We start from the raw sequence: 24,289 nt of genomic DNA, 5'->3' as shown, positions 1-24,289 counted from the left end.
AAATGTGTATTTCAGATAGCCAGAATAATTTCACAGTTGGGGACTGACTTCTAAATTGGATCTGATTAGATTATCATTGTCTTTAACTCACATTGGAAAATGTGAGTGATGATGAGCTTGTCATCTGTATATTAAATTTTAGTAGCTCACTTTAAGGAGTAAGAAATACATAGAAATGAAGTTCTAATATTTTACTCCTGTACTCCAGGAAAGATATCTTGCATTTTCTCTGAGATAGGTGCATCTCACTTGTGAAAACACTTCTATAGAGGTCTCCATGACAAAAGAAATATCTCATGGTTCATGTATTAACACTTTTGGCATATGATTAAGAAAACTTAAGAGGGAGATTTATTACTTTTTAAATACATAGTTGAAAGGAAAAGATCAAAAATTAAGCATCTAACTCAAGGGGTGAGAAGAACAATAAAGTGAACTGAAGAAAAGAGGAGGAGAAGTAAGAGTGGAAAAGTAAAGTCAACACCCAATCATAGTAAAAGTCTTGGCAAACCAAGGTGAGAATATAGACTATAACATCGTACTTAGCCTGAGACCTACCACAAGCAACATACATGATGATAAAGTGCTAGCCATGTTCCCTTCCATGTATTTCCCTGACTTCTACCTGGACTTTATCTTTCCTTTTCTCAGTTGTCCCCATCCTGCGCAGTGTAGATTCTATTCTCCCAGTTCCTCTTCTGTGGGGTGGCCAGGTCCTGGCTGCTCAGTGTTGAGAGTTCACAGGAGCTGGGCTGTGTCATATTTAATCAGAAAATTATTTTGAGATACAGAAGAAATGTTACTTAAGGATTCTTTTTCAGTATTGACTTTGTTGCTGTTCAGTCGCTAAGTCATGTCTGACTCTGTAACCCTATGGACTCCCTATTCCTTATAATTTCCCAAAGTTAGCCCAAGTTCATGTCCATTGAGTCGGTGATACCATCCAACCCTCTCATCCTCTGCCTCCCTCTTCTTTTGCTTTCAATCTTTCCCAGCAATATTGACTAAGAACTAGAAGTTAAAGCTATATACACAGTTGGGTCACTGCTGGCACTTGTAGGGCTGAAGGAAGGTGGTAATGATTACTGGAAGGTTCTCTAGGTACGTGCATGTTCCTCCAGCTGAAAAGTCCTGCTTTGGGCAACACACCTTAATTACTTGGACCAGGAAAAAAGGATATTTCTTTCCTAGTGAAATCACCCCCTCATAGAATAAATAAAATGTGTTCCTTTTTAAAAATACTTCTGCCTGTATATATAAAATATATTTTACTTTTTCTCTAACAAGTATAGGCTTGACTTGCATAAGAGTTCTATTCTGGAAAACTTTAGATTAGTTTTTTAGTAGAGTGGAATCACTTCACACCAGATAATTCAATCTGAGGGAACTTTTTAGAAAGTATATAGTATGTGCTAGTGATAAATTATCAGAGAAGGCAATAGCAACCCACTCCAGTACTCTTGTCTGGAAAATCCCATGGGCGGAAGAACCTGGTAGGCTGCAGTCCATGGGGTCGCGAAGAGTCAGATACGACTGAGCAACTTCACTTTCACGCATTGGAGAAGGAAATGGCAACCCACTCCAGTGTGCTTGCCTGGGGAATCCCAGGGATGGGGCAGCCTGGTGGGCTGCCGTCTATGTGGTCACACAGAGTCAGACACGACTGAAGCGACTTAGCAGCAGCAGCAGTGATAAATTATGAGTATCCCTCATAAAAATAACTTTCTGATGAATATAGCCTAAGGCTTCACTTTTTAAAAGTGATTTTCCTTCTATATAAGAATGAAATCTTTTCCTTTTTTTATAGAAAAGAAAACGAAGAGAGAAAGATGATGATGTTGTAAGCCTTAGCAGCCTTGATCTGAAGGTAAGCCTTATGCTCTAGCAAAGAAAAGCTTTTAAGAATATGCAGATAGCACTTTATTTCTGTGCTATAAAAATAGCAAATGCTGAGTTTTTTTCCATTTTGCATTTTCTGAGTGCAGAACTGAGTGGTATTGGCTCTTACAGATACCCTCCTTTTTCTGTTCTACTTCTCTGTGAAGAATGAGCAGAAAATGTCACTCAAAACAGTAGTGACCACAAGCTTCTGTACCTGAGGAGACCGGGCCTGTCATCTGTGCAGAGGAATGCAGGTAGCTGATGGATGGAAGAGCGCGTGTCCCTCCTCTGAGAGGCAGCTTCTCCTGTGCCTTATCCCCAGATCTGGGGTTTTGTATGAAATCCAAATTTTGTATGAAATCCAAATTTTAAGTGTTGGATCAGATTTTTTCTAACAACTGTGCAAGCCAAATAACTTATCTGCAAGCCAGATGTGGCCCAGGGGTTTCCAGTGTGTGATGTATGATCAACCAGAGCTCAGTGCACACTTAGAAACAATTATGTCTCCTATTCTGTAAAATTGTACTTTGAAGTCCAAAACTATTGTTTTGGAATTACTTATTTCACTCTTGTCACTTGGAAGTTTTACAGAACCACCTTGGTTTTAACGAACTTTGTTTTAAAAGATTGTTATGAAAAATTATACATTTTTAAGTGAGGTTTTTTAAAATATGTTTGCCATCATGTTTAATGATGGGAGCTGCTACTTTTTAAAGACAGATATTTTCTAAAAATCAGATTTTTATAGATCTGCCCCTCAACATTTTAGCAAACCTGGTTAATTTGCTTGATTATCAAAGATTAATTGTCATTGCCTAGATTCATTTTTCATTGACATTGCAGAATAGTTCTATTGTGCCTTTATCAGCTCTTTATTAACTGGAACACTTCTGTAAAGAGAAAATTCCTCTCATCAACCTCGGCTACTCAGAGTACTCTTTTATAATAAAGGCTGGACAAGTGCTTGATTCCTTTCCTTTATCAGTTTTCAAAAATAATGAGTTTTAGTCATTAAAATCCTCTAAAAGTAACTAGTGATTTTTGTTTTTAATAGTACTATGAACTCATGGATGTGAACATGTTTGTTGTGTTTTGATCCATTTTAGCTGTTACTCTTACTGGGCTCACATTGTCCCATCTTTGGCTTCTGGATGGCTCCTATGTCCTTTTCCTCCAGCTCTAGTAAGATATAATTGACGTACAACATTGGGTAAATTTAATGTATACAGCAGGTTGATTCCCCATTCCTTTTGATAGCCTCACCTCACAGCCAGAGACTAAATGGCCTCCTTTTCTTCCCAGACGACAAGGTATTCCAAGCCTTTGCGGGTCATATGGTCTTTGCCTCGTGTTATTTTGTCCCCAGTCTGGTGAGAGGGAAATTCAGCTTTCTTCTAAACCTGATGTCATTTTAGCAGTTTTTATTGACATTGAATTTATGGGAATTATTTGAATTACTATAATTTTGAGGGTAGATATTATATTATGAACTAATATTCACCAACTAGCCAAAGACAGGCTTCTGTTGCCCTTCAGAATTTATTAATAGTACATTTTAGGGCAGTAGTTGTATATTTGTACATACTGTTGTTAACTTCCTTTAAACTGAGGAATTATATTCAAGAAGGAAATCCTTATAAAATTTTGGTTGCATTAAATACATGCCCAGCTACAAAGAGAATAATGCAGCGATATGCAGTCTCCATTTGTTCCAAAGCCAAGGATTTGTGTACAACTATAGTAATGAAAGAATGAATTTGAAATAATTATTTATTGAACATCATCTTTGTATACCCAAAATTCACTGAGGTCTGATCTAAATTCTTTTATTCTTTTATTTAAAAAAAAAATACCACAGACATTTAGAGTACCCACAATATTTCAAATACTATACTGAACTTTAGAGAGAAGACAGGAAACAAGAACCTCTGACAGAATCATACCTGCATAGATTACAGTAGACTGCAGAAGTACCAGTTGGTATTGCTGCTGCTGCTGCTAAGTCACTTCAGTCGTGTCCGACTCTGTGCGACCCCATAGACGGCAGCCCACCAGGCTCCCCCATCCCTGGGATTCTCCAGGCAAGAACACTGGAGTGGGTTGCCATTTCCCTCTCCAATGCATGAAAGTGAAAAGCGAAAGTGAAGTCGCTCAGTCGTGTCCGACTCTTAGCGACCCCATGGACTGCAGCCCACTAGGCTCCTTGGTCCATGGGATTTTCCAGGCAAGAGTACTGGAGTGGGGTTCCATTGCCTTCTCCAATATATAGGGCTACCTCATGCTTTTGTGTAGTATTTCATAGTATTAAAGTACCAATTGCCTGTCATAGTCATTAAAGAATAAAATATATAATTTAGTATTAGGTATAATCTAAAATTGTAGAGTATATCATTATACTCTGCAGATTGGTATACAGTTTGAGTATACCAGTAGTCAAAATGTAACCCTTCAATGCACTATTAACTTTTAAGAAAATGAGATCCCCAAATCTGAACCTCCAGAGAAAGAACCACCACCTCCTTGCAGGAGGCTTAACAGAGGTACAGTAGAGATCACCGCTCTTGCTTACTCCAAATTTGATAGCTGTCTCTGCGTTTTCTCTCGGTATGCAATATTGCTTCAGTCTCTTACCTTGGCCCAGGGGTAGGGGGTTACATTTCAGGGGCTCCCACTTTGCCCTTCCCTCTGTAATGACTTCTGAGAACATGAAGGTTACCATCTTCTTTTTCAGTCTCTTAAAGTAATTAACAGAAGCCAGCCAACTCTGTAGTCCTTACAGTTTGTTGCCCCCATGTCACCCCTGCTACAATACCATTGCTTCACCGCTCCATCTGTACCAGTCCATACCTGTGGTCCTTGTCACCACTTCATCCATGAGTGACCAGTTTCAGACTCCCATCCCGAGTGTCTGGTCTCTAGGGCCAGTCTCCGTGTCGGTGTCTCAGCCCATGGTCCCTCCAGAAATCCAAGCCTGAGGCATGAAGTAGTGGACAAGGTAGTCGGGTTCCAGGTGTGGTGCCAAGGAACATGGAGGCAGCTACTGCAAGTGTCTAATTATGGGACCTTCTGAAGAGCCACATAAAATACACCACACAGTTGTCTTCTCAGGGTACTCACCGGGGAGCTTTTACCCACCAGCTTCTGTGCTCCATTAGTCAGTGGGTGTCCCAAGGGATGTTAATCCCTCACACTTCCAGGCAACCACTTGTAAATGCCTGTCTCCGCCTCTGAGAAGCCCAGGGTGAGAACTCGACGCAGCTGGGGCCAGGGCAGCTGGGGCCAGGGGCTATCTGAGGCCGAGCCATTGCTGCAGCAGCAGCTGGAGTGAGATATGGGTTGAAAACACAGGACTGGCTCAGAGCAGTGCAGTTGGTCTTTGGGTTTGGGCCTTAGCTGATTCTCAGGGGGGAAATTTGGGAAATCCCACTCAACATCATGATATTAATACATAAGCACAGGCCATCTTAAATGATGCAAGAAATGTTATCCTGTACACTTGAGATAAAAAGTCATCACTAACAGCAGCAGTATCTGATTCTGTTTGATGCTTGGGTTATCATTGCAAAGAGAACTGTGGTTTTGATAATACCAAGCTTCTTAGCCTGTCAGCTATTCTGGTTATAGTCTTTCTCATAGTATTAACTGATCTGAGTTGATCTTTTCCCAAAATAAATTCTTAGTAAAACTTGGACATACTACTCAAATTTTACTCCAAATGTTTTACAATTTCAGATCCACATATAGTTTCATTGCTGACTTCTTTCATACGCATCTCGCCCAAATGTGAATGCCTTTTTTGGTGTTGTTTTTAACTCATTACTAGATATTGTGGAGCACTCGTTCCTCAGAAGTACCACTTTGTTAATATTTCAATCAGTGTTTCCTTTTTTAGTAAGATTTGAAATTCTATTTTTAACTCAAGTATTTTTAGTGAAGTACAGTAGTTTTTGTAATCTTGAACTCGTTTTAAAGTGGAACATAGATTTTTATATTTATAAAAAGTTCTTAAAATATATCTTGTGAACTTTGCAATCTCTTTATATACTTGTACAATTTTAAAATGTTTAATTTAGCAATATAAAACATGAGCGCTATACAAGGGCTAAAGATAAAAATTTTATTGTCCTCAGTATAAGATCCTTACAAAGTTGAAGAAAAGCAGGTTGGCGGTTGCATTTCACATTATCCCTTGTAGAGGGCAGCAGAGAGCTTAGATTTTGTTTTCTTCTTTACCTTTAAGAAGGGTTTCCTAGCCTAATTTCCAATTGCTTGTTATTGTTCTAGACAAAAGTAAGAACAAATAGTATCTAGACCCAAAAAAAAGTAATGATTATTCTTCAGCTCTAATTTATTTCTAAATTCCAGAATTCTTACTTCACATTAAAAGGAGAAAAAAGGTAAATTGGCTAATAGTCCTTTGTCTATAGAGAAGGAAAACATCTTTCTCTTCACAGTATTCAAATTTTAGGAAAGTAAGCATTGAAGGCACCATGCGAACAGATGAACATAGGCTATCATTACACTTGGTTTTTGGAAAACAGTAATTTTACCAAAAACTTTTTTTTTTTTTTTTAATAAAGCTGCATTACTATTTTTAGATAATGCAATTTTGTTTTTATGTTTATAAATTCTAGATTTTATACACAGACAAGACACTTAACCAATTTGTGTTCCAATTATGCCAGTTGTTGAAAGTCAAATTGCTGTTAATAACATCATTAAAGTAAACTTGATTGAAATAGGATTTTTTCCTAAAACTTAAGCAGCTGGAACTGCTTAATAATAATTTCATTATTATCTTTTTATTTACCTGCCTATAATACAAATAATCTTTCTACTATGGTTTGCTTCCCTGTAAACTGTTGGCAGTTATTTAGCAAAACTAGCCTGGGACTAAGAGATTGGGTTTTCAACTCAGCTCTGCTCCTAACTCACAGAATGACAACCAGCCATGCCTGAGCACTGAGCTGAAGGTGCTACACAGACTGTCTCATGGGGAAGGGACACTGCAGCAGCAGTTGAGCAGACCAGATTCGAACCTGTCTACCACTGATGACCCCTGAAACTTGGGACAGGTTTCTCAAACCTTCTGAAGCCTGATTTCCTCCATCTGTAAGATGAAGGTAATAATACATACTTCATAAAGTCTGGTGAACAAGATAATATACATAAAGCTCCCAGCACAGAATAAGGACTCACATTTCCCTTTTCTTTTCCCCACTGTCCATTTTCCTCTTAAGTTTTCTTAGGAGGGTGAGTTAGCAGTCAAAAGGGACCTTTTTCAGCCATTGGATTTTAATAGAGCATTGTTAGAGTCAAGAGTCCCTCAGACTCATCACTCAGAGTGCTCACTGAACTGAATCCCAGGGTCACTGTTGCTTTTATAGATAATCTCTACAGTTGTCTAAATTAGATATAGACTACAAACCTGAACATCCAAACTGAATCTAAGATTTTAGGTTTGATGAGCTGAGATTTTTTTCCACTGGGACTATCACTATACCTCCTTGGCTTTTGTGGCTATTTCTGCCTTTATCCGTTACATCCTTACTGAAGGAGAGAAATGAGAGATAGTCGTTTCCCCCCAATTACCTTGGCCTTACCTCTATCAGAACTAAACAGAAAAACAGAGCCTTGAGAAAGACGTCAGGTAAGAGGCCGTGAAAATACGCTAGCAGCTTTTTTCCTCAATCCCTCTCTGCATAAGTCCTTTATTCCCTATGAAACTAAGTAGCCACAAGGTATTAGCCTTCCTTGCAACTATTTTTTAATGGATGAAACTAATTGAACCAGATTACTGGACCCTATGAGCTCCGAGGGCTTAAGCAGATCAGTGTTCTCACCTGTAAAATAAGGGGACAAGATTCCAGGATCTCTAAGGTGCTTCCACTTTTATGCTGTGTAGCAGAGAACTGTCTACTACAAGCAGCCTCTCTCAAGGCCCCGTGCGTCACACATGTTGCCCAGGTGTGACTTGGTAATAAAGATTAGTTGATGAAATATAGCCAGTTGCCATTACTCTTTCCACGTCTCAAAGCCGACAGATTATTAACACCATCCTAAATGCAAAACACATTGGTGTTTATGGAAGGACAGCATTCTTCCTCCCTGCAAGAAGTAACACTGTTCTGCAAATCTTAGTAAATTGTTTTTTATAGATTATTTGTCATTATAGTCTATGCCCACTGTTGTTCTGCTTGATTCAGTCTTCAACTTTTGTGGTTTCTCTTCTGTCTTTATTCTGCTGAGCTAGCACACTTGAGGTCTTCATTAGACCTATAATCAGCAAATCCATGAATCTTTTCTTACTCTTCATAACCTTTTTGCCATAATTAACACCTTTTCTTCCCTTGGCATCCTGTTTCCTTCCTTTTGACCGTTCCTTTTGCAAAATTCTTTTTCCCTTGGCATTTCTCCAAAGTTATATCCTTGGGCCTCTTTTCTTTTTGTCCAGCTTTTCTCCCCCCGGCATCTCATTCACTCCCAGAGCTTCAACTCTGATCCCTGTGTCTCTGACTGCCCAGTCTAAATCCACTCTCTGACCTCTTCATGAGTCTTTGTCCAACATTTCCAACTACTAACTCAGTAGTTTTATTTGCATGTTTTTCCACCACCTCAGACTCAGTATATCTAAAATGAAACTCAGAATGTCCTTTCAAAGCTGATTCTTCTTTATTTGCATTAATAGTTAACCTCCTAACTTTACAGTCGTCGGAATCTCTAACTTCTTGCACATGTTGTCTCGCATCTGTCCTTTGCTTTTCCCACTGGCCTACCTTAGGCAAAGTTCTTGATACCTGGCTATGATTTTTGTGTTAGGTTTCCAGCCATGTTTTAAACCATCATAAACCCCACCTTATAACACACCTCTTATCTCTCTCACCTGCTCAATAAAACCATGTGCTCATCTGTGCCTATGACCTCATGCTGTGAGTTTGTTCCCTGTGCTCCTTTGGGAAGGCCTTGTACTGTTCCCTTGCTCAGACCTATGAAAAACACAACATGACCTTCCAGGCCCTGAAACAATGTCTTACAGCCCCGCCCCCAATGTCTTTCCCATCCTCCTCTCAGCTGGGAAGACTCTGGAAGTGGTCTCTTCTCCTGAATGCCTCACTAGCCGTACAACTTATTTGGGGACTTGTAAGAAGCTGTCTTGCATCACTTATCTCTTTGTGTGGCCTTGCTTTACACAATGATCTGTTAGCACTTCAGAAGTGGATGTGGAACCTATTGTTTTCTATCACTTGCATCATCTAGAATAGTGCCTTTACAGAGGTGCCTCAGATTTCTCTGATCCTAATCAACTGAAGGCAGGAGGAGCAGGGGATGACAGAGGATTAGATGGTTGGATGGCATCACCAACTCAATGGACATGAGTTTGAGCAAGCTCCAGGAGGAGTTGGTCATGGACAGGGAAGCCTGGTGTGCTGCAGTCCCTGGCATCACAAAGAGTTGGACATGATTGAGCTACTGAACTGAACTAAATAAGTCCTAAGAATTGTTTTCATAAATTACCAGCATCCTGTCATTCACAGTGCATGTGTGCTTAGTTGCTCAGTCATGTCCAACTCCTGTGACCCCATGGACCATAGCCCTCTAGGCTCTTCTGTCCATGGGATTCTCCAGGCAAGAATACTGGCGTGGGTTGCAGTGCCCTTCTTCAGGGGATCTTCCCGACCCAGGGATCAAACCCATGTCTTTTGAGTCTCCTGCATTGGCAGGCTCATGCTGCTGCTGCTGCTAAGTCGCTCAGTCATGTCCGACTCTGTGCGACCCCATAGACGGCAGCCCACCAGGCTCCCCCATCCCTGGGATTCTCCAGGCAAGAACACTGGAGTGGGTTGCCATTTCCTTCTCCAGTGCGTGAAAGTGAAGTCGCTTAGTCGTGTCCAACTCTTAGCGACCCCATGGACTGCAGCCCACCAGGCTCCTCGGTCCATGGGATTTTCCAGGCAAGAGTACTGGAGTAGGGTGCCATTGCCTTCTCCTGGCAGGCTTAATTACCATATAATTAAGAGAAAATTCTACTTTTCAAAATGGAATACAGTACTTATTGTCTAAGAAGAAAACCTGCTCGGTTGTAGGCCTGCCAAACCAACAGAAGTAGGGTTGCTTCACAGAGGTAAGGTTTGGACTAGAAATTGAACTTATGTAAAATAAAAGCAAGGTCCCTGGACAATTACTCTTGTCTTCAGTATCTACATTATTTAACTCTGAATTACGATTTTCTTAAAGTTGTCCGGGAGTTGGTGATGGACAGGGAGACCTGGCATCCTGCAGTTTATGGGGTCGCAAAGAGTCTGAGGGACTGAACTGAAGTGAACTGAACGTTGTCAAGTAGTCCATAATTTATTTTTTAGGCAACAGGGTTTTATAGAAAAAGTATCCGTGTCTGCAGCTAAGTACGAAAAAGGTAACCTGGATAAGCAGTTCCTTTGTCTCTGGGAATGCTTTTTAAATCAGGAAGAGCCTTACGTTAACCCAGTTTCCTTTTGCCCTCTGGCCTCACTGTAGAAATTTCCAAAACCCCTGATAGTTTTCTCTGGCAGGGAAAGCGGAGAGGCCTAGGTGCGCCCGGCTGTCAGTTAAGGCGGTCACGTGTCCCCGGGGCCCCGCCCCCAGAGCCTGGAGGCTGCGAGCCAGGCGGGCGCCCGCAGAAGCTGCGGCCGCACCGAGACTAGCTGATGGCTGCGCTGGCCGGCTGAGCACCCAGCCGGGAGGAGCCCGGGAATTCGGGCGGGGGACGCGGGGTCATTTGGGAAGCATGGTGGCACACGATGAGGTCGGAGGTCTCTTGCCCATTAAAAGGACCATACGAGTCCTCGACGTGAACAACCAGTCCTTCCGAGAGCAGGAGGTAAGAGTGGACGAGAACAGCCCAGGGAAGGTTTCTAACGCCACGAAACTTACCCTCTTGAACAGCGTATTAACAGAATGACGTTAAACTGAACTTTTGCTCTTACGGAGCATTAAAGTGGCCTTGAAAAAAAAATAAATTGGCCTTGATTCACATGCAAGTTTGAAATGTGTTTATGCATAGCGTTACTTAAGTGTACACAAACTTTCATACAAAAGAAAAAGATTTTAAATGTATATACTTAAGTTTGGTTGAATTGGTCACATTTCTGATGTTTAATACAGTTTTTTGTTTGGTTAGGTTTTGTTTTGGGGGGTTTTTTTGTCTTGCATTTATTTCTGTTATCTAGTCAGTCTTGGGAATTGGGTTGTGGAGTAAGCAGAAAGTAGGAATCCCTTACTTAGAAGTTAATGCTAGTGAACAAAATGCCAGCGTTCATTTTTAATTTTCTTTCCACATCTGATAAGTTCGTTGTGTGTGGCTTTGTCCTTCAGAAAGAAAAATATGTTAAATTATTTAAGCCAGTGAACCATTATTTAGGTACTTCTGCCGTCCTTGCCTTAATTACCTCAAGTTATCGTACTTTTTTAAGGTCTTTGTGAACATTTATCAAAATAAGTGACTTTTATGCCTCTTATTTAATTTTAATAGTTAATGTTCTGTGCTCATTCTATATATATAGCACACGGCAATTAGATATACTTTATGGTATATACTTCATCATTGCTGAGAGAATAGAAATATCATTCCTGTATTCAGTTAACTGTATGCCGCTGCTTTGAGGTGATGGTTTTGTGGCCATGTACGTGTATCAGAACTTATGTAATTATACATTTTAAATATGCGCAATGTATTGTGTGTCTCAGCAAAGCTGTGTCTCTCACACACACCTTTGGTAGTTAAAATAGCTGCCATCTTTAAAAGACATGATTTGCCTTTGGTTTTCGTTTTTCTGTTTGGTTTTGGCTTATGTGTTTCAGTTTTTGCGAAAGTGGTCATCATGTAAATACTAAAGCGGAACTAGTCTTGTTTGGTATCAGACACTGACCGTGTTTACAGCATACCTTTATTCCAGAGATTAAAAACACCAAGGATGTCATCAGGCTTTTAACAGCACAGCCTTAAATAAATAACTGTATTTGACTATTTAGTACTAAGAGGAAAGGGAAGAAATCCTGTGTGATCATAACTCATTTTTATCTTTTTATAAATAACTTTTTCTTTTCATTCTTGTTAAAGCTTTTGCCAGATAGAAGAGAAAATTATTTATCCAGTAACCCGAATGAGTAAACCCAGACACATACTTGGTTTTTTGTGTCTTGATTTGGTTGACTCTAGAAAAGACGACCCCCCCAAAAAAATATCCTCTATGTGACATCCTGAGGAGAAAAAAAACCTTTTTACAAAAAACAGGGTTCACCTTAGAACTTTTCCATGTTGTTGCTTTTATGCACAAGGTACATCCCAGTAAAAGACTTTAAATTGTTTTTAAGAATTTTGTTTGTAGCTATCCAGAAAATATTTTAAGGCATAAAATCTGAGTACACCTGGGTTAGTGAAATAAATTGATTAAATACTAGGTCTCAAGTCAGATTCCCTATAACAATACATGTGATTGCCTGGAGAACCTAGATAGTCTGGTTAAAAGCTAACCTAAATAAACAACATAAGTTTATATTAGAGGGTGTTGGGTTTTTTCCCTCTAAGTGAACTTTAGCCCTAGTGAAAGGTTGCCGACAGTAGAAAGTTCCTTGAACATGTGCAACTTGCTTGTGTTCTTTATTGTTCCCCTGGGTTTTCAGATCCTCTTTGAAGGAGGGTGTACAATCTCACTATCTGTATGCATTCTTTAAGCTTCTTATATTTACCATAATGTTGCTAACAACACTTCAAAACAAAAATAACATGACAGTAAAACCAGGAAGAAAGCCTTATTTGGGTACTGGTAAGACAGGTAGACTCCTACCCTCTGTTCCTTCACCTGCAGAGGGACAGACATGGGTGGATTCCACAGCACTCCCCACAAGAAACCAGAGTAGGTTAGATGGCACATCTCAACCTCTAAAGAAACACTGCTCTTGGTTGTAGCTCACACAGACCAAATTCTAACCCATAACAGACAATTTGTTGTCCCTACCTTATAGGTGACCTGGTCTATAACACTTTTCCCCAACAGTTGTCTCTCATTTTTTTCAAATGTGTTTATCCTGAGATTAGTGAGCCATATTCTGTATTAAATCTTTGCCTTTCAATCATATTTTTTGAATTAGTTATTCATTAAAATTCTCTGTAATTTTATAATAAATATATATGCTAAAAGTTTGTGTTGTATCTTACAAGCATTCTTCACATGTGAACGTTTAGTGAGGCATGAAAATTACTTTCAGATCCCAAAAGCCAGTGTGGAAAGTATGAAAATGTCCTCTCACCCCAGGCCCTCCTCTGTGTACTGATTCAGCACTACTTTGGTACAGACTCAAGAGTATCTTGCTCTGTGACAGAGCTAGCCGGACGCTCCTCCCAGACGTTTTAGATTAGATACACTCCTGAGACTGGCATCTCCTTTGTGAAGCAGTGAGATTATGGGTGGGCTTCTCAAGGGCTGGGAACATATTAATACCACACATATACTGCCTGGCATAATACCCCACCACCCTCAGAGAGAGAATCCACATTTCGGTTTTAGTTTCAGAAAGATGCTTTAGATATCTTTACATTTAATTATCTAAATTAAATTCAGTAGATTTCATTTTAAATATCACAGTTTTACATTACCAGGAAATTAGTAGTTGTACTGACTGATCCAAAGATAAGAATTTTTTATTTTATGTATTAAAATAGATATCAGAAATTCCTTTCCTTCCAGTTAAACTTAACTTTTCCTTTCAAATTCACTGGGAAGAGCACCTTTCCAAAGACTTTTCAATTGAAATTAAATATTTTATGATTTACCAGGAAGTAAATTGGTTATGCTCTAAACAAGGATGAGGAATTAACCTCTCCTTCCAATCGGTGGGCAGATCTTTCTGACAACTGTTCGGTTTCTCCTTGGCACTGGCATATCTTACTTTGTGAGGTAATTCTATCTCCGTTCACACAGAAGCGTCTTTGTCCTGCCTTTACTAAATAGAAAGGAATGCCTTCTGCCTGCCTTCTGCCCGCGCATGTGTCCCTTCAGTCTTGCACAGATGGGTCTGGTAAAGGCATTCACACATGTCCTCAGCCACACAGTGCGTCGTTTTAGTAGATATCTCGGGAGGTTTCTTTTTCAGTTCATTTAACATTCACACACTTGTGGCTTTATAGTCACGGTTTTACTTCGGAGTCAGTTACTTGGGGTGGGGGTGGGGGCTGGCCTGCCGCAGTACCTCTTCAGGACTGACCCAGGGGCCTGGACTGTGTGGTCTGTCTGCAGAGCCTCCTGGCCACGGCTGTGTCCACACCTTCAGAGCCTAGAAAAGTCTCATTGCTTGTTTGGATATTCCATCTTTTAAGTTCTTTCCGAAGGATTTTAACCCTTTCTGCCACTTTACTCTCAAATTATTCTCAGGGGATTATTTTTATTCACTTTCCTCTTTTTCATGACTTGGGTCATATCAAAGATTTTTTTAGAAAAAAATTTCATCTGTCATTTTTAAGTAGTGAGTTTTGTATAATTTTTCATCATGTACCCTTCTGTAGCCTCATTAAAATTTTGTCAAGCATGCCACAAATTGCCAAAGGCACCAAAAATTACAAACAAATAATTATGCGCCATGGACATTATAAAGGGTAGGACTGTTTTTTGATCTAACCTTCATTACCTAGGCAGCTGTGTGAGTCACCTGGTGGAGTGCCTCCACTCTCCTAGCTGTAAAGTTAAAGAAATGCAGTTTGTAAGGTTTTGGAATCTTTGGTAAATGATGTGTTTACTATACTATTATTGTTTTAAAAACAATATATGTAAAATAATTACATCTTCTCAATCTGTATATATTTTTCCTTGATAATTAAATGTATGAGAGGATCTAATTATTTATAAATATCAGTATTTACATAGTAAGTGGAAATATTCCTGAGAAAGGATGTCAGTAATAGATAAAACTCAGTATGTTCCGAGAACTATTCTAAACCCTTTAAACATCTTATTTAATCTTCATATCACCTTTATAAGAGACGTTCTCATGTTAACTCCATTTTACAGAACATTGGGACCCAGGATGTTTCCTGTCAAGTGTCAGAACCAGGATTTGGGCCCAGTCGGTCTGAGTCCAGAGGCTCAGCCTCCTCTTAACCACTGTTCTACCTACGCTTGAACACCTCCCACCACAGGGACCTGGCTGCCTTGGAGCTGACTCATCCCAATGTCAGATGCCTTCATTTAAAGGCTGTTCGTTAAGTGAAGTATTTAAGAGTGAAATGATAGAAGGTCTGGCATTTGCTGTAAAATATTTCAGTATGGGCACAGATGAAACCTGTTGTTAGACCAAGATCCATTATGCAATTCTCCCCTTTTGTGTATGCTTAATTTTTCATAACATGAAGGTGTTTTTCAAAAGTTACTCTCTATATTAAACTAAAAGTTTCTGTAGGATTTTAGTATCTAATTCTTTTGTTTTAATTTTGGATTTTTTTTGTTTGTTTAATGATAGTATGTTATGTTCTCAGTGATGTTCAGATATTTGACCTTTCTTGTACCATTTATTTTTTAATTTTCCATTACTCATTAGTGTCCTTCATGTTTTAACAATGAGAAACAACATTTACTTTCAGCGTTCCATGTTTCTTGTATATACTGTACAAATATCTGACTTTTGAGAGATATTAACATTTTGTACAAACTTGGTGAAATAGTTATACCTAAACACATGTTTAGTATAACTTGTTCTTGTTTTCACAGGAGCCAAGCAATAAAAGAGTACGACCTCTAGCTCGGGTCACATCCTTGGCAAATCTAATCTCTCCTGTAAGAAATGGAGCCGTCAGGCGCTTTGGTCAAACAATACAGGTAGGAGCAAGTAATGCAGTGAGGCAATGTTTTATAGAAGCCTAAAATTTGCATTTTCTTTGAGCTGTACAGACAAGTTTGTACTGTTATACTTAAATATAATTTTCCTCTTTTGGAATATGCTGTTAAGGAATATTATTGTCAAAACAATATTTATATAACCTCATTATATTAGTTTACATCTTAGAGCAAAGCAAGAACTTGGATAGTTTTTATTCCCAGAAAGTAATTTTGACTGACAAATATTTTATAATACTGTCAGATTGAAGCTGGCATAAATGACTTTTATGCATAAAGAAACTGCCAGAACCTTTTAATTTGTCCCTTTTTTTTTTTTTTTGAGGAAAAAATAAATAGTTTCTGTATCCTCCAAAGCTTTTTCTTATTCACTTTTCTTTCTTTTCTTTTAAGTCATTTACCCTTCGTGGTGACAGCAGATCCCCAGCTTCAGCCCAAAAGTTTTCCAGCAGGTCGACAGTCCCAGTGCCTGCCAAGAGGAGAAGCAGCGCCCTGTGGTCAGAGACGTTAGACGGTAGCATGAAGCAGTCTCTAACCTCCAGGGAGATCAGACGTCAAGAGGTGTGCACCCCACAGCAAGACTTTATGTGCACTAGCATAAAATGAAACATAGACTCTGATTCTTAAACATGTGTTTTGTCGGAAGAATAGCAAACTAACACCTCCGGCAAGATAAACTTGCATTTTTGCATTTGAGTAGCCGTTTTCAGCACTTGCAGAAGGTGGTGGTCATTTGGTTTAACACCCTGATGGGGTAGAATATGAAACGTATGGCATCCTCTTATTAGAGGTTCCATTCTGAATTATAGTGTTCAGACTGAGTCACTTTGAAAAGCGCTGTTCAAACATAAGTTAAATAATGGTAACTATCCATTGCATGTAATTTTCCTTTCTGAAAGGAAGGAGTGACCTGTGATGTTTGCTGGATTTTTTTAGGCAATCTATGAAATGTCCCGAGGGGAACAGGACTTAATTGAGGACCTAAAACTTGCAAGAAAGGTCAGTAAAGAACTTTCTCTCCTGTGCCATAGGTTTTAAGAATTATATTCCACAAATTCTAAAGGATGTTACCTTTAGAAGTTGAAAAGTAGAGAATATCTACTGGTGTATATTAATTTTAGATGAGGTTTATTAGACTCATTTCTTCAAATATGAATATCAGGAAGAGTTTTTCAAGATGAACATGTACTTTAATTTCTGTTATGTATAAAATAGTAGTCATGCTGGTTTTTACATAGTCAGGCTTGATTCACATGCGGACCTCTCTTTGTGTTTTATTTGCTTGATCTGTGTGTGATGTACTTCTCTCCTCCAACAGGCCTACCACGACCCCATGTTAAAGCTGTCTATTATGTCAGAAGAGGAGCTCACACATATATTTGGTGATTTGGATGCTTACATACCTCTGCATGAAGGTAAGTTGTGCTCCCTAATTTTCGTAAGATTCTGAACAGCAACAACAAGTAATTTTAAATCTAAACTTCTAATTTAGTTCAGGATATTTTTGAAATTTTTATTGACATAGAGTTGATTTACAACATTAGTTTCAGGTGTACAGCATAGTGATTACTATTTGTAAATATTATACTCCGTTTAAAGCTACGGCTACATTCCCTGTGCTGTGCAGTATGTCTTTGTAGCTTATTTGTATCATACATAGTAGTTTGTACCTCTTAACCCCCTACCACTGTCTTGCTCCTCCCTGAATTATTTTTAAATAAACTTGTTCTTGGAATTTCTGCTTTCTTACACTTCAGATTTGTTGGAGAGAATAGGAGAAGCCACCAAGCCTGGCGGGACAGTGGAGCATGTTGGCCAGATTCTCGTGAACTGGGTATGTAGCAGGTTTATGCAGACAGGGCAGGCTTGTCACTTGTGATCAGAATCACACTGATTTGATCCAGTTAGTGGATTCTGAAATCAGATAAATGGGGCACTTAAACTGAACAAATGTACATAGAAGTTACAGTCACTGTTTAAGAAAAACATATCATGAATGACACTGTTTCATTTGTTTTAAGAATATGTTCCTCCTTGGACAGAATTCCCACATTACATCTGTTAATTACCTGTCTTACTCTCTCAGTTAACATCTGAGTGCCTGCCGATGCCAGGCCCTGTTCTAGGAGGAATGGCTGGGGTTCTGTGATGAAAGACAGCCTTTGCATGTACAGTCAAGTGAGAGAACAGTCACCCATTATCACCTGCAGGAGATTCTTCACAGCTTGTTAAAAACTTTCACGAATAGCTCTAAGTTTCATGGACGGAGGAGCCTGGTATGCTACAGTCCACGGGGTCGCAAAGAGTTGGACATGACTAAGCGACTTCACTTTCACTTTCATGTCTTAGAAACAGACATGTTGCAGTCTCACTAATGGACTATTCTTTGATTTCTCTTACTGCTCTTTAGTTGCCGGGCTTGAATGCCTACAAAGGCTACTGCAGTAACCAGCTGGCAGCCAAGGCTCTTCTGGATCAGAAGAAACAGGACCCAAGAGTCCAGGACTTCCTCCAGCGGTGTCTGGAGTCTCCCTTCAGCCGAAAACTGGATCTCTGGAGCTTCCTCGATATTCCTCGAAGCCGCCTTGTCAAATACCCTTTACTGTTGAAAGAGATTCTTAGACATACTCCCAAAGACCACCCGGATGTTCAGCTCCTGGAGAAGGCTGTAAGTAACCCAAGAAGTGGTTCCTGTGCTTTGCCAGTTTGCATGTTAGCTTGCCTGAGAAAGATATACAGTGATCCCCTCACAGCTTCTGCATGCTGAATGAGTACATGAACTTTCAGTTCTTGTATGTTAGCGCACTATGCACTAGTAAAGAGGTGTAATAGATGTTTTATCTATGTTTTAGTCGGAAGACTGGGTTCTAATCTGACCTCTTTCATTAGCTAGCTATGTGACTTAAGGCAAATCACCAGTGTGGCTGACACTGTAAAATGAAGGGACTGACTGAATTATCTGATTGCTGGGGTCCCTTCAAGTTGTAAAATTTTATCATTTTAATCCTGTAGGAAAACAGGGATAAATTAATATGCTGAAAATGCACCATTGATTTTTTTGTATATATATAATTTTTTAGATACTAATAATACAAGGAGTTCTCTCTGATATCAACGTGAAGAAAGGTGAATCAGAATGCCAATATTACATTGACAAGCTGGAGTATCTGGAGGAAAAGCAGAAGGACCCTAGAATTGAATCAAGCAAAGTGTTGCTCTGCCATGGGGAACTGAAAAATAAAAATGGACACGTAAGTGCATTTAACACTAATGTGAAGTGAGCAGTTCCTGCCCTCTTCCCATTGTTTAGTTTTTTCCACATGAATTATGAAGCAGGTTTATAAAATAAACTCATCACATACTGAAAGTAACTGGATTTTATGTTATCAGCTTTGATAAAGCAAATAGTTGGTTTCTGTCATTACAGAGTGACTTAAATGTCTTGATGGAGAATCAGTAATAATTTATTTTTTAGTTTTGAAGCATAAGTCAACTTGTTTGGCTAGGGGTTCCTTTCTAAATAAATTACTAGTTTTATGATGTTTAATAAAAAAGCATATCCTTCAGAATAATTTTTTGAAGAGTTTATAGTAGAAGTTTTTAGCACTATGAAACAAACTTTGACAGCACATAGAATGAGAGCACACTTCTTTTTTCAATCTTAGTTACAAAGGTACCTGCTGAAACTAAGTATACACGTGGAATGGTTTTTTTATTTCATCATGTGCTTTTCAGAAGCCCAATTCATAAGTTGAGGTTCTGTTTGGAAAGAGTTAATCTTCCATCTCTGATTACTCTTATAAGGCTTCATTGTTCTATAAAAGCTTAGGTTTGTCTCTGTTTAGACAAAACAGAACCATTAACATTTTTACCAGCTTACATTTTTAAGTTCTTGCCCTGTTAGAAGACTGTAGTGTACAGTCCTGGCATTTCCAGTCACGTCGCCACCGACAGGTCTTGGTGGTGCGTGGCGTTTGCTCAGCTGCTGCTGATCTAATGTTACACATGGACAGAAAAGTTGTATATAGTCTACAGTGAGAAAAGCTCTCCAAGGAGAATGTGCATTGCTTTTAAAGCGCCATCTATATGAAGTCATTTGTAAGGAGATCTTAGTAAATCAATTTGATAAAATTAAGATCCAGTCACATTTTTTTTAACAATGGATTTCACTCACTTAAAGTCACAAAGTTCTACATTTAAGAAGTATTTGTTTCTCGCTTCTCCAGAAACTGCACATTTTCCTGTTTCAAGACATCTTGGTGTTGACTCGACCTGTTACTCGAAACGAGCGTCACTCCTACCAGGTTTACCGGCAGCCCATCCCCGTCCAGGAGCTGGTCTTGGAAGACCTGCAGGATGGAGACGTGAGGATGGGAGGGTCCTTCCGAGGGGCTTTTGGCAACTCAGATAAAGGTACCAGTCACACTTTAAAATGGTTTCAATGATCATAAACTCAGAACCTAAATGATTTCAGCTTTAATAATTAAGAATCTGTCCCCAGACAACACACTAAACATGAAATGGGTTCTGTCATCCCGAGCTGGTCCACTCGCTGAGTCGTCAGGTGCTGTGGTGCTCTGACTCCCGCATGTGTACCTGATACACATGGGCACTGCCTCATACATACATGATACATAGGGCACTGCCTCCTAGATGTGCCTGCTGTGGGGAGACCAGCACCCATACTCATGTAGTCGGACCACATCTAGGAATAGCTTTCTAAGTCTATTTCCTTTTGTCAATGTTTATTTTTCTAGCTAAAAACATTTTCCGAGTTCGCTTCCAAGACCCCTGTCTGGGCCAGTCCCACACACTCCAAGCCAACGACGTGTTCCACAAGCAGCAGTGGTTCAGCTGCATCCGCAATGCCATCGCCCCTTTCCAGCAGGCCACTGGCCCCTCGGAGCTCCACCAGGAGTGCAGGGAGAACCCCACCACCACCAGCAACGCCAGGGCCCAGAGACAGGCATCCATGGTCTCTAGCATGACTCAGGGCAAAGCTGATGGAGACGCTGCTGAGTGTGGCGCCCCGGTGCACACAGCAGACCACACGACGGGCATGAAAGCACCCCGAGCCCAGACCAGCCTCCGCAAAGCCAGGGACAGAGCCCAGGTCGGTGGCAAGCGGAAGGAGACCCTGGTATAAAGGAAGCTCTGGGCAGCAGCTGCGAGAGACTTTATTTATGACGTTGTACAGTTTTTCTTTCTGTCCTGTGAGCACGGCAGCATTACTCAGTACCCGTCTCATGTCTTCTGTGTGTTTGGTTGGTTTTGGTTGTTGTTCTTTTATTTTTTTTAATGGCAGCTAAAGATACATATACAGATTACTGTTAAACTGCAGTTTGTTTTTTTTTTTTCTTCTCAGATCATTTAGAACATGCAAACCTGGTATTTTTAATCAAATGAAATACTTAACAGGTATTTTCATTCTGCACTCATCATGACTTTTTAATACCAATTGTGATATTTACAGTATTTGCCAAAACTTAAAATTTTACAAATACCAGGATTTTACCAGTGTTTCTTTGATGAACTTTGCATGCAAAATTTGAAATTGTAACATTGGCATCTAAGATCTACTTGGAATATTTGTAATATTTCAAAATTTACATTGAAACATAAGTTCTTGGAAAACAAACCAAACTTAATCGGTTTTCCATTTTGCCAACTGGAATGCTTTTTATTAGTTTGTTTTTCACTCTACATTCCTCATTTTTCATTGATTTAACCTGCCGATTATTTAATTTTTTTTTATTGTAAAGTAGTTTTTAGTCTTTCCTTTTTTTACTTTGATCCCTTTTCAAATTGGCATGTCTTTAAAGTATTTTTCTCCCTTGATTAAAAATGTGTGTATGTATGTATGTTTTTAAATCATATTAACTTTACCAAGTGAAATCAAGCCATACTGTTTTTGAGCCAATTAAGAAAATTGCGATTTTTAAAGTGTAGTGTTTCAGGGTGGTGGACACACATGAAATGACTCAGTGTGTTCTGAACTACTGAAAGAAAACCATCTTAAGGATTTCATGGAAAGTTAATATTCTCTGAAAAGCAAGAGGGAAGGCAATTGACTGGTAATAAGTATTTTTAAAAAAAAAACAGAGGGAAAAAGAGTGTAGTTTTGTCTTAAAGTAAAAATGTCTGATTGTGTCAGACATTTCTGAGAAGAGATAGTAAAAGCTGAAGTCGAGAGTATGTAGTAAGTCGTAGAAGGCTTGGGGGATGTGAATGGTGTTTGCCTTGATTTACAGTACTTGCAAATAAGGGGTTTGAAAAGAAAAGGAAATGTGTTGAAAATTTGACCATATTAGATCCATTCTGGCAGATTTATTCGTAAGAGGGGAAAAGAGACTGGTGAGTGTTTTACTCTGAAAAGTTTCTGTTCAAATGTAATCATTGTCTTGGACGGGGGAGGACTGAAAACCCATGTCGTGGAAGATTTGTCATGGTGACTGTTCCAGTAAACGTGGACTGTTATGTGAGCTGTATCTGGCCAGTGGAAATGAAAACTGAAAAAGACTGTAAATAATTAATTCCAAATGATTTCTCTGTATAAATGAATTATACAATTAAAAAAAAAAAGTCACACCCATAATCACCTAAAGGTTTCCTGACTGGTGGATGTTTGCTGGACCTCTGCCAGAACATGCTGCTACAGCCAAGGAGGTGATGACAAGCCTCACAGAGGTTTTAGAAGGTCACAAATACGCCTTTGAAATGCATCAAAAAGAGAAAGATTAGGTCAAGTTTTTTGAATCTTATTAAACCAATTAGAACACACTCTAATCAGAAACAGCAGTTGAATTGAAGACAGCTGAACACCTGGCCACTTTCTGGATACAGTAGTCGAGCTATTAACAAAGGACCTTCATTAATCTAATTTCAGATTTTAATTTAGGTAACTCAGGTTTCTACCTCTGCAAACTCAAACCTAATAGTGTAGATTACACCAGTGGTTGTGATCGGAAATCGGCAAGATTTCTAATCGTTCCTAGAGATGTTGTAAGATACAGTTTCTTCCAGAGTTACCTTGATAAGCTTCCTAAGTTGTAGAAACAATGATGGTTCAGATGTTCTTAATCAAAAGATGTTTTATTGGAAACTATATAGCTCTCCTGGGATCACTCTAGGGCAGAAATAAGACCCAGAAACTGAGTAATTGTATAGAATGAACACCCTTCAGAAATTGCATCTGTATTTGAAAATCTCTGATTATTCCAGTAGTTCTCAAGCCTGTTTGGGCATGAGTCATGAGGGGTACTTTGAAAAAAAATGAAGATAACCGGGCCTCACCCCCAGCTCCCCTCCCCCAATTTCCACACCTGTTTCACTGAATCAGTGGGAGGGGGGTGGGGTACAGGGGTCCTAATTTATACTTGTCAACACTCCCCCTGGTAATTCTGATACAGAGAATTCCACAAGTCAGCTCTTAGTCATCACTGATCCAGCAGGTACGTAGGTAGTAGTGACATATATCTACTTAACCTGCTTCTCAGTTTGCCTTTAAACTCTTCACAGAGTCTGAGTTAAATATATACAAGCAGAATACTCAAAACACTGTGTTTGTCTGTTTTGAGCAAAGAGTGGTCTTTCTGAACCCAGGGCTCGATCTGGTTGTGTGCACACAGGTGGGAGGGGAGGTACGGGCGCCTGGGTGAATTGTCAGCCAGTGGGGCACCATTGTCACCAAGTCGCCTTTGAATCGATTAAGACAGGCATCTCCTTGGCTGATCCAGGTCAGTCTTGTGCTGACTTAGCTCTCCTGTACGCTTAGTGCTTGAGCGAACGTGCACACCTAGCCCAGTGCTTGGTTTTCTGTACATACGCCTAACGCTACTGTGACTGAGTTCATTTTACAACCATCAGCAGATGCCTGGCCTGGGCCGCCATGATTCAGTCTTGGTGACTGATGCAGACCCGCGTGGGCATCTCTGGTTCTCTTCCTCATCAGAACTGCCAGTCCCTCGAGGAGACACTCACTGGTGGATGGGTGGTATTGTCTATTAGGGTTACACGACCTAGAGGTAAAAGTAGCTGATAATATCCTGCAAACTTGGGCTTTTCTTAATCAGCGTTAAAGAACACTCTAGAAAGAATCGCATCCCTTTGTCCAGTGAAGCCAGTTCCCATGAGAGGAGTATCCTAGAAAAGAAAATCTCCCTCAATCCTAGATCAGAGACCTTCCCAGATCAGAAGGGCTTGGAGTTTTGCCTGCATAAGTGAGGAATTCCAGAACAAACTGCAAGTCTTCGGACTTACCAGGTACAGTTGTTTCCTCAGATCCAGTGTCCATAGTCCTATGTATCATAAGGCTTTGAGACAATGGACACGTTCACTAAGATAATGAGTGTTTAAACCCAGAGCTGCAAAGTGATTCCGTAAGAAGAAAACACCACTTTTTAAACGCCCTTTGGAGTATCTCAGAAAACCCAACTCCTTTGAAAACTGATAATCATTTATTCTGCCCTTTCCTCCACAAACCATATCTCAGGGTAACTAGCTGACGAAGGGAATGTTTTCTTTAGAGCAGTGGCCCAGCTAATCAG

General features: G+C 39.7%; 1 protein-coding gene across 3 annotated transcripts in view; it reads left to right on the top strand.

Annotated features, from left to right (window-relative positions):
• NET1 (neuroepithelial cell transforming 1) overlaps nucleotides 1–22,338 on the top strand; it is a 34,732-nt gene extending 12,394 nt beyond the window's left edge. The window contains exons 3-12 of one of the 3 annotated variants that reach the window (XM_025000421.2): nucleotides 1,808–1,867; nucleotides 15,618–15,725; nucleotides 16,137–16,304; nucleotides 16,680–16,742; nucleotides 17,062–17,158; nucleotides 17,501–17,577; nucleotides 18,154–18,411; nucleotides 18,824–18,994; nucleotides 19,970–20,156; nucleotides 20,501–22,338. In XM_025000421.2, coding sequence (XP_024856189.1) covers nucleotides 1,808–1,867; nucleotides 15,618–15,725; nucleotides 16,137–16,304; nucleotides 16,680–16,742; nucleotides 17,062–17,158; nucleotides 17,501–17,577; nucleotides 18,154–18,411; nucleotides 18,824–18,994; nucleotides 19,970–20,156; nucleotides 20,501–20,889 — 1,578 coding nt within the window. In that variant the 3' untranslated portion in view covers nucleotides 20,890–22,338. 3 annotated transcript variants of the gene reach the window in all.
• The last annotated feature ends 1,951 nt before the right edge of the window (nucleotides 22,339–24,289 follow it).

This window comes from Bos taurus, chromosome 13, assembly GCF_002263795.3.
Source record: "Bos taurus isolate L1 Dominette 01449 registration number 42190680 breed Hereford chromosome 13, ARS-UCD2.0, whole genome shotgun sequence".
In the NCBI taxonomy this organism is placed as follows: Eukaryota; Metazoa; Chordata; class Mammalia; order Artiodactyla; family Bovidae; genus Bos; species Bos taurus.
This window is presented reverse-complemented; position numbering and strand designations above follow the sequence as displayed.